This window comes from Macadamia integrifolia, chromosome 7 (assembly GCF_013358625.1).
Source record: "Macadamia integrifolia cultivar HAES 741 chromosome 7, SCU_Mint_v3, whole genome shotgun sequence".
Taxonomy (NCBI): Eukaryota; Viridiplantae; Streptophyta; class Magnoliopsida; order Proteales; family Proteaceae; genus Macadamia; species Macadamia integrifolia.
In genome coordinates, this window is record NC_056563.1 from 27670180 (window position 1) to 27680980 (window position 10801).

The 10801-nt window shown below is 38.3% G+C and overlaps 1 protein-coding gene across 2 annotated transcripts in view; it reads left to right on the plus strand.

The window, feature by feature from the left end:
• LOC122084556 overlaps nucleotides 1-9478 on the plus strand; it is a 12571-nt gene extending 3093 nt beyond the window's left edge. The window contains exons 2-3 of one of the 2 annotated variants that reach the window (XR_006141929.1): nucleotides 8043-8302; nucleotides 8458-9478. Coding sequence is in view for 1 of the 2 variants with exons in the window: in XM_042652876.1 (XP_042508810.1) it covers nucleotides 8043-8250 (208 nt within the window). In the remaining variant the exon portion in view is untranslated. The other variant, XM_042652876.1, reaches the window with a different exon arrangement.
• The last annotated feature ends 1323 nt before the right edge of the window (nucleotides 9479-10801 follow it).

Here is a 10801-nt window from a genome sequence, read left to right on the forward strand (position 1 = left end):
CCAACAGCCTACTGGCAGTTCACGTATAACACCCGAAGTGGACACTCCAATGAATGTGGTTACTCAGTTGACTAATAGGAGAGCAAACCCTAATCTGAGAGCACCACAGAGGGTTCCGGTGGCACAACCTACTTTTGAAGAGCATATAAGAGGATACTTTGAGACTGAGCGTCTCGTGCAACAGAGATATTCTGGAGATTCACCGAAGGTCAAGCTCGATCTGAAGGAGTTTGATGGGAGATATGACCCCCATTTGTTCTATGATTGGGTAGCTGCTCTGGATGATTATTTTGATTATTATGACTTGCCTGAGGAACGGAAGATGAAACTAGCTCGTGCCAAGCTAGTTGAGGCTGCCCGTGATTGGTGGAGAACCTATGAGTACGAACTGGAGGACTGTGGTAGAGAACCTACTACATGGGAAGAGATGAAGCAAGAACTATCTGATAAGTACTTGCCATGCAATTTTAAAGCTCGCATACAAGACCAATTGAACCCTCTTCGTCAAAGAAATATGAATGTTGCGGAATACATGAACAAATTTGATGCACTTTATTCTCTCACAAGCATTAGGAAGAATGAGAGGAAATTACTTTCTCAGTTTCGACTGGGATTACGAGCTAAAATTAAGAGAGAAATTGGTGTTGCTGATGTGTATACAGTGAGAGATTGCTTTGACAAGCCTCTTCAAGCAGAGGAACTTCTGGCACAACCAGGTAGAAGGTTTGGTTACCAAGCTAGGGAGGTCAAGAAGAATTTTTCAGCCACTAAACCTAACACTTCAATACCCCCAAGAGCCACAAATCTTTTATGTGAAGTGAAGATACCTCTATTCAAACCAAAAGAACTTGAAGTCAAGGTTTACAGTGAAGAGATGGTTCTTGAAGCTTCAAAGACAGAAGGTCAAGAGATAGAAGATTCAACTGAAGAGTTCTACATTGAAGAGAGCATAGTAGACAAGACTGAAACCATGGAAGAAGACTCCAGTGAAGGATTCTACATTGAAGAGAGCATAATAGGCAAGACTAAAGATGAGGAAGATGAGGTAGTGATTGAAAGAACTCCACAACAAGTCTTTGAGATTCATGATGAAAAGGATGCGTTTGTTCCAATCCTTGATGAGAAGGTTACTAACATTGACGACTCTATGCACACGACATTCACAGTTGGTATTGATTCAGAGGTTGAGCATATAGAGTTTGTTATGCCATCATGGTTCTTTGAAGAGAAAGCTCCACACCTTGAAGACTACCTTCCAAAAGTCTACAAGCAACCAGAATTTTGTTTGGGAATGGTTAAAGCTGCTACGCACATGTTGTTTCCTCCTTATCATTGCAAAATTCGAGGACGAATTTTTTCAAGATGGGGAGAGTTGATGCAGATTAATTACCAAAATAGGCTTGTTTTATTAGGAATAAGCTTAGGGTTGGGTTCCATACATATTGGGCCTTTGATCCTATGTGTTTTGAGGGTAATAGATCACTTTTATGGGTCTAAAAGGGAGGGTCTAAGATTGAATACGGGATTACTAGTTAGTTTCCATTTTCATTAGTTTCCTTTTTAGTTGGGCTTGATTTGAGTTATATTTGTTTCCTTAGGAGTCAAGTTATTAATTGAGTCAAGTCATTAGTAGTTAGTTTCCTTTTTCAACTAGTTTCTAATTTCAGTTAGTTTCCAATTTCAGTTTTTAGTAACTATTGTACTAGGAGAATATTTAGTTTCCTTTTTGAGGAAACTTCTATTTTGTAATTCCCTCCCCCATTAACATTATAAATAAAGAAGAGGAGGCTCCTAAAAGCCTAGACGATTTTTACAATTAAAAAAAGAAGAAGCTTTATGCTGCTGCCGCTGGGTTTTCTCCATGGCTATACCTTTGTGTTTGATCAAGGGTTAGGGATTGGTGTGTGATCCGATCGACACTCTGCGGCGAGAAGTCCGGGTGGGTCTTTTCTTTTCTGGTTCTCTTATTGGATTATCTTCTTCAGCAGTACAGGCAAGTAATCTGAATTTTTCTGCAGAAATTTCTGGGTTGGGTTTTTCTGTGTTCCTTCCTATCGGCCTAGTTTTTTTGGAGAACTAGCCATCCGATGGCCTCCATATTTTGACTGAAGGATAATCCTATCCAGAGGAAGGATCGATCCAATTTTGGGGTCAATCAGACCACTGGATCTGCTGAAGTGAACTGTCAAGCAATTCTGGTCGATTGTCAAAACCTGCACAGATTTAGATTCTGTTTTCTGTTATGTGTTACTGTGACATTCTGGACTATTAGCATCTGTGATCTGAACCTACTGGAGGTGTTATATTGTTATTAAAATTTCTGGTTTAATCCTAAGACTGCTGCTGATTTATTTCGCTTCTGGTTACTGTTCATTGAGATCGTTTATCAATTCTGGTTTGTGGCTGAAGTCTGATTTTCTGCTATAAGTTTGCTATTGGTTTTGGTTGTTCTTAGTTTAAAAGTTCCTGCAGTTTGGGGCTGGTTTGACTTGTCAAATCCATTCCTACATTAACTTCATAGCTTTATCCATAAAATTTGTGTCTTCTAAAGACTTGGGGTTCAATTATAATTATAATGCCTCTGTGTGCCCTTTGTTAGTAAGGGGAAAGCACTTGGGCGGAGTAAAGCGGATCTACGAGCACCGTTGTGCTAACGTGCGTGCTGTAGTTTTTCAGCTAGCCTCCGGACTTGAAAGCTACGTTTGCTGGCTTAACAGCGGCGATCTCCCCTCCCCAGCCAGGTCGGGAAGGGAATGAAGTGAAACCAAGGATGGGAGACCAAGATATTTGTGTGTGCAATAGAGCGCCCTAGGAGGAGGGTTGAAAGAGATGGGCAGGTCCTCTTCGTTCCGTTCGGGCAGGGATGGCAGCAAGCAACCACCGGAACAAGAAGCTGATGAAAGAATGGGGGAAATTTAAACCTTGATGCTAGAACAAAAAATAGATATTCCTGAGTTTTTACTGGTTGCTCAAGATCAGTTATGCTGTGGTGCCTGAAAAATTTCTCTTTGAGGGTGCCATTCTGCTCAAGATCTTCGGCTCTGCTGTTCCACAGCGGGTTCTTCCAAATCTTGCTCGCATAATGTGAAAGTGTGGTTATGGTCTACCTAGGTTTCACTCGGTTTTGAATCTCCTGCGACCTTTCTGTAATTTAGAAATCTAGATATCTCTAGAGGTTTCCATATTTTACAATTTTCGATTAAATGCTTACAAAAATGATTTTGTTTTTTCTCAGAAATGTTTTGAATGTTCTGTCAAAATAATATGCAGCTCCATTGTTATTTTTGGTAAACAATTACTGAAATAATCTGACTTCATATCTATAATTAGTTTTTCTACCTAAGAAATGGGTAGAATGATTTCCAAATTTGAAATTAATCTACATAAGATATATGCAATAGAGAGATATTGTGGGTAACAATTCCACCTTTTGAGTATATATATATAACAGTAAACAACCACTCAGCCCAACTCAGCCTTATCCCACTTAAATGGGGTCGGCTACATGCATGGATTCTTACCCTTCTATAAGCTCTATTCAAATCCATACATAAGCAGAAGGTTTTCTGGTCTAGTGGTCTACATAACCAAACCATGGTTGGGTGCCTACTTTTGCCACATGGAAGATTGGATTAGACTGAAAATTTGTGGGCATGTAGACCCCAAGGGTCATCTTCTTACATGTCAAGCTTCTGCCTGAATGGAGTTGGCCATGTGGAGAAACAGATCATGAAAAATCTTGGAATTTGACATTGGTGCAAAGGGACTACCAAGGGGATGCATGGACATACATGGGAGGGTATGACATTACTTGGGGGTAAATGATTAAATTTTGGTCTGAAATTTGACATGTGGCTTGTCCTGACTAGGGAGTAGGGCCCCCCTTACCTTGTCTTCCGACCACGGAAAATTTTGCCTTTATTTTGTTATTGAGTTAAATGTTTGAAGTTATAGTCTAAAACGGAATATTAATGCATTTAATGTGCTTCCAATTGTTATATTAATATACGAAACGCAATATTATGAGCAAACAAGGGATAGCCAAGTTGGCAATGGACCTTTGCCACAGGAAGCGTGTGGCTCTGAGTTCAACTCCTCTTACCTCCTTGGGGCCACTCACACGGGAGTGTTTAGTGCTCTTCACTGTTTTTGGTGAAAGTTGAATGGTTCTCATTCAACCCCAGTATGACCCGGTTCATGCGGTTGTTGGGTTAATGCAGGAGAAGATTATAAGAAGCTAACCCTCATAATTTATAAACCCAAACACGACAAATAGGACCAGGAAACAAGGGAATAAGACCATCAAAAAAACCCCCAAGGATACAATAGCAATAAACCAAACTTGATAGTAGAGAGAAAGACCTGCAATATGGCTGGATAGAGAGAGGTGCGGACGGGTTTGTGGGGCTCCAATTGAGCTGCACTCTTGGGTGTAGGTAGTCCCTAGGAAGGGTACAAAAACCTAAAAAATTGAAAGACTTCTGACGAGTAGATGTTGAGATAATTACCTTATTGATTTTCAGACATAGGGGAGAGAAAATTGAGACGATTCTTCAAGAACAGGAACTCTTTGCTGATCAATTATGGCTCGTGTAATGCTGGACAGAATCTGCTCTTCTTGAAGCCTGATGGTAATAACAGTGAACAAAGAAAAGGAATTGAATGCTGAAAACAAGAAGAAGTAAGGGAAGGTGGGAGAGGAAGTGGCTATCTCAGTCTGGCCTTCTCACCCACAACCATCCCAGCTGCTCTAAGCAATAAATTTCCAATTATCTTTATTCAAATCTAAAAATTATGAGTATATAAACTCCTCTATTTAAAGAGGGCTGAGTAGCAATCTTAACATAAGTAGGAGCTAGTTTTCAAATAGGACTAGACTAGACACTATGCTTGATTTCATCTGCTTTTTCATTCAATCCACAGCCTCAGACGAAACCCTAGTGGGACTTGGACTCATAATAGGACTAAGATTATAACTCCAACATGGAGTAGGTAACTAACCGGTCATTCACTAATAGGAAAACGTAAAATGACTTAGACTAAAATAACAAAAGAAATAGACTCAAACATGACTCTAACTAAACTAATGAATTAAATCCCGTTTTTCTACTTTCTACCTATATTTTAGGTCCATTAAAGTGACCCATTACAAAGAAAACCCATGGGATCAAAGGCCCAACACATACATAACCACCCAAGGCTTATTTGCAATAAAATAAGTCCATTAAGTGACTTATCTACATCAGGGGTCAGCATGGCCTGTGGGACTAGTCAGGCCGAAGGCCTGGATATCTGTCGTGTCGAAAAAAAGAAAAGAAAAAAAGAAGAGCAAACTAGTTGATTTATGAGTTCTGCAAATGAAACATTAGAACTGTGATTACCTGATTCTTTGGCATTGTTTGGTATAGATTTTCATTGTTCACTGATATGTTGTTTGGTTTAGGATTTCATTTCTCAATTTAAAAAACTGAAGATCTAAAATCAGTCGAAACGAAAAATGGATCTGCACCCATTTATCATTTTCAAAATTTTGCTTTAGAAAATGTAGTATACTTTGGTTGTAATGGTTAAGTTGCACCATTGCAACATGTTGGTCTCAGGTTTAAAACTTGAAAACAGCCTCTTCTGTGAAACAGGGGGTAAGGCTGCGTACGTATGCCACTCCCAAACCCTGCAGTAGCGGGAGCCTCGTGTACTGGGTTGCTTTTAAAATTTAGTATACTTCAGTTTGCTTTTCATTCAAATGCACGTCTCCAAGTGAGGATTTGTCATTTCATTTTTTAAACACAAGCTTTCATTTAAAACAAAGTACAAAGTGCTGGACTTGCTTTCCTTTTTCTTCACTTCAGTAGAAAGAACAACTCTTTCTCCACCAAATCTATCAAATAAGTCTGCAACTCTCTCTCTCTCTCTCTCTCTCTCTTTCTCTCTCTGATGTGATCCCGGGATTCGGAAACCCTGTTCAGGTTCACTATGGGCCACCCAAGTAATTGAAGACTCAATCACTAGTGGAAAAACAGTAAATATTTGTAGGCTTACAAGGGGGAGTGGCAATCTCTGATTTGATGATACTTCAAAATGGTCCAGTCAAATACATAATCAAATCGAAAGCCTTTGCAAATAAAGAGGTCACAGAATATTCTTTATAGATAAGCGGTAACGAGCGGTAGTAATGAAAGTATGATGCAAATTTCTTAGGATAAAAGCAGCTACATGATGCCTCAATGGATGCAGACACCTTCCTTTTGCTGATCTTTTGATATTTCTGCTTCTTGGTTCCTGCTTTAAGCCCTTGCCAAGGAAGGCTTCCTCTTAAAAAGTACATAAGTGCATATCCAAGAGATTCTAAATAATCCTTCCGGCTTTGCTCAATGCCAAGGTGAGTGTTCGTGCTCCCATATCTTGCCGTTCCTGTCAGATTCTTGTTTTATCTTATGGGCCTTACAAGCTTGTACAAAGAACTCTGTACAGGATTAATGTCTAATGCAACTGCATCATTCTCTCTCAACGGAGAAGAACAACGATGGCTGTTGTTGTAGTAGATGTGCACAATTCTTGATGTCCAAAGATGGGAATGGCTCACTGTTTCATTCGAACCCACATGTTATAGTTCAACACAGCTCTTTTTTATATGAAAAATATCATGATATCCTGTGCTAGGGTCCTTGAATGAGTTCTGTGAGAGTGGCAAGGTTGGACATCGATTATGCACAGAAAAGATTTTAACCAACAAACTTGAGAGAAAACTGGGTCCATGTAATGCCATTCTCATATTTTATTTTGTAGCAGAAATTCTTTTTACATATTGTACTATGCTAATGTAGGTAAATAGATTTCTCATTTCTAAAAAATGCTTATATGAAATGAATTTTCTGAAGATGAAATGAAAAATAAAGATAAGAAAAGGAAAAACTAATAACGAAAGGCTTTAAATTGAACTGATTGGAGAAAAAAAGATCCATGTACCCATCCATCCCCATTTAGTTGGGATGTTTTGTTTTGTTTTGTTGAGAAAATGAAAAGCTATGCCAAATTCTGCCTTGTTGCCATTGGTTTTAGCCATGTGGATATGTGTTTTTTTTTATGGTTGATTATGCATGTGAAACAGCTTGCTTTTTGAATTATGATAGGTTCTGATTTTTATTTGTGTTTTGAGTTTAATATTCCCTGAATTATAGTTCAAGTGTTTCTTGTTCTTCCCAGTTCCATTAGGGAAAGTGTTATCTTGACTGATAGTCTAGCAGGTCATTCGCAAACCATCACCTATTTCTGCAATGTGGGCTAATTATTAAGTTATTCTGACTGTTGGATTGGTGGGTAATTCCTTGCGTAGGCCACATGTAAAACTTAGTGGCCAATCTCAAGTTCCTGTATGGGTCACCATGTATCGGGCATCTCCTCTTATTTTTTAATGGTTCTTGTCTGTCCTCTACTTTGAACAGAATTGAGTTTTTCCAACAATTTTCAATGAATAGTTTTGCATGTGTAGTAATGTCAGTTTAGACTGACATTCAGCACACGGACAATAATGATCTGGAGAACATATTTACAAGGTTTTGAGTGCCAACAAATACTGCCAAATGGCAGAAATAACGAATGGTCCAGGAATGTCCTAAACCGTCAGTCTAGGTTCCTTTCCCATCTTGATTTTATGACATATGTGGGTTATCTTTTGGTCCATGGTCCTGGGGGATATATTTTCTTTGAGAGTTTTGATGAAATCAAAATAAATAGAAATTATATAAAGCCAGAGACTTAAGGTATATATGGTACTCTTAATCCAATCTGAGTTTGTACAAGAAAAAAAGATATAAATTTTGTTCTTGATATGCTATTGCTGCACAAGAAATTCAAAAGATAAATTAGTTTATAAATACTGGCTTTAACTTTTAGGATTTTAACCCTTGACTTGGATTGCCTTTATACTTTAGCTGTATTCTGAAGTCCTATAATGCAGCACTTTTTCAGATGTATATACAATTTTTTTTTGAGAACACTAGTCCTGACATAGCTTCTGCTTCTACTTTCTTTCTTGTATGCAGGGCAGATGGTGTGATCTATGTTGTATGGGAACTCATAATTCTTGCTTTCCTGGTTTTTTCAGCAGTTTCTTTATATTTTAGGTACATGCGACTGGCATTTATCTTAATATGTATCACAATGATGTTGCTTGTGTGCATGAAAATTACAAAACAAGTAAGATTGGCCCGGAGGAGGAAGGGAAGAATGCTTCTTCCATTATCCATGTAAAATTATAGGGAAGTTAGAGCCTTCTGAAAGCTAGTCCAAATTTTCTGTAAAGGTGAGAGAGTGTTCAAGCTTTGATAGTGATCCTTTTTTTTTTTTTTTTTTCATGGCCCTATTTACTAATCAAGTTGAGTAAAACATTTCATTGATACTATTTTTTCCCGAAACAAAGTGGGCGGCAGATTATTTGAGTTGGTAATGTTGTGGCAGATTATTTGAGATGGTAACGTTACAGATGACATTCACCAATTCATGCTGTAAGAGTGTATTGGCAAAACCAGCCTATGCTTATCAATGTTGGAGGAAAGACTGGAATAGTTCCAACAATAGAGAGAACAAGGAGGAAGAGGGAACACCGGAGTAGGCAATTTAGTACGACCGTCTGCAAGAACTCGTGTGTTTGAGAAAAATCTCTGATCTCCTGTTAACACCTTCAATAGGGTGTGAGAAACATCTCAGGGGTTAGATTTGTGATTCTCTTCCACACTACTGTCCATGAGTCCTTTTTCAATTGAGGTACTTTTGTCATTGAACTGCAAAGCATTGAAAGACTGGAGGAATGGCCCTGGATAATATTCTCTATTGTTGGATATTTTAACGTTACAAGTTTCCTTGTTTTCTTCTGATATATGCACCACGTCTCTGAACTTGGGAAGCCACTTTTTAGCTAGCTGAGTAGCTGGGCTGTGTCTAAAGGAGAAGAGAACTTGTGTGTGATTCTGAATCTCCTTTCTTGATACAAAGGGTGTTAAGGTGTTTTGGGTCGAGCAGGTCTGAGTTGTGCGCTAGTCAGTGAAGCCAAGTTTCTGCATCATGAAGCCATCAAGAGATTATTATTATTTGAAAAGGATTGATATTAAGTTGCTCGGAATAGAGAGAGAGATCTCCACCATTCTCAAAGGATATAAAATTTCCTCAGGAAAATCTAGATTTTTGTCACGTAGCATCATTGTTTAAGCATCTCAAGGAGAAGATAAGAAGTGGATCCCAATGAAGATTTCCACTGCTCGGAAATCCGTTGTGTGGCTCTCCTTTTTCCTGATATCTTTTTTGCTTCTACCCTTGATACTCGCATAAAAATGGATCGGGGGGATTTGAATATTCCTTGACTGGATACAATATCTCTAAATGAATATTGATGCAAATGGTATCTGGATTTTTGACTATTTATCTAGTCTGTGTAATTCTAATCATTCTTCTTTTAGTGAATATAATTTACTTTTAATCCATATTTCTAAGGTGTTTTAGTTATTTTCCTTATTTTTTTTAAACTTATTCAAACTTCAAGAATATTCAAAATCATTAATTGATTATTTAATCGGATTGGATATCCGATAATTTGAATTTGAATCCACATATCTTTTGACCAAATAAGGATACAAATGTGAATATGAATGCTAATTTCAACTGTCCATTTACATCCCTACTTGAGAGAAAGGTTCACCCAAAATCCTTGGTCATTACACTACTAAGTGATTGATTGGGCTGAAGTCTTTATACTGGAAGTCGAAAAGAGACAATGGCATGTACCAATGCACCAACATTTTGGTATCAGGGTGTTACTGACAACATTCTTTTAGGGTGTTAAAAAAAATACTATATCGACCCAAAAAAAAAAAAGTTTTATAATCTACACAAAGCCACTGTCCTCTCAAACCAAACCCTCCACCTATATAAAAGACAAAAAATTCTTGATTTACAAGGGGGATAATTGAGCTCATGGCCACTTAACAAATGGATAGTTTCAGGCCAAACAAGCAAAGCATTAGCACCTTTAGCTTTCTCGGCCTTTTGACCAAGGATTCTTTTCACCAAGGATAAGATTCTTAAGTTTTTTTTTCTTAGGGGGGGCCTCTGAAACCAAACCACTCCACCCATATTAAAAATACAAAGAATTCTTTATTTACACGGAGGTTGCCTGACCTAGTTACACATGGGCTGCCCTCTAAACATGTATAATTGAGCTCATGGCCACACAAGCAAAGGCAGTAATATCTTTCTCGGCCTTTTTAGCTAAGGATAAGATTAGTTGGAGATTCAGTCCAAGCAAAAGCTACAGCTGAGGAAGCCAGACGTGAGACGGCCCCGCCCATTTCATTGTTCCCTGTTCAACTGTCCTTGGTGGCCGATCAGACAGTCATGAATGCTCTTTTTTTATATGAAACTCTTACCCTCACTATATATGAATGATCTTGTCCCACCCATCTTATCAAAAAAAAAAAATCTTGTCCCACCCTTTAATGCCCATGATGGAGGAGTAGTTTCTAGGCTGTGGTTGAAGGAAACTACCAGTCCGTCCGGTCCAACTTCTACTTCTTTACCCTCCCTTTTATAAGCGTTCGATTTCACCTACTTGGTTTGCTTTGCTTTCTTTTTATTGTACTTTTAGGGAAAAAGAAGATTGGCAATGGAGACTGTGTGGACACAAGAAGGGAGAAATGACTGCCTATCTCTTGAACACATTTGTACATCTTTTAAAGGGTCTTTGATAATCATAGTCTTGTGCTTTCAACTTGCATATTCTATATTTTGAACTTTTTTTTTTTTTTTTTTT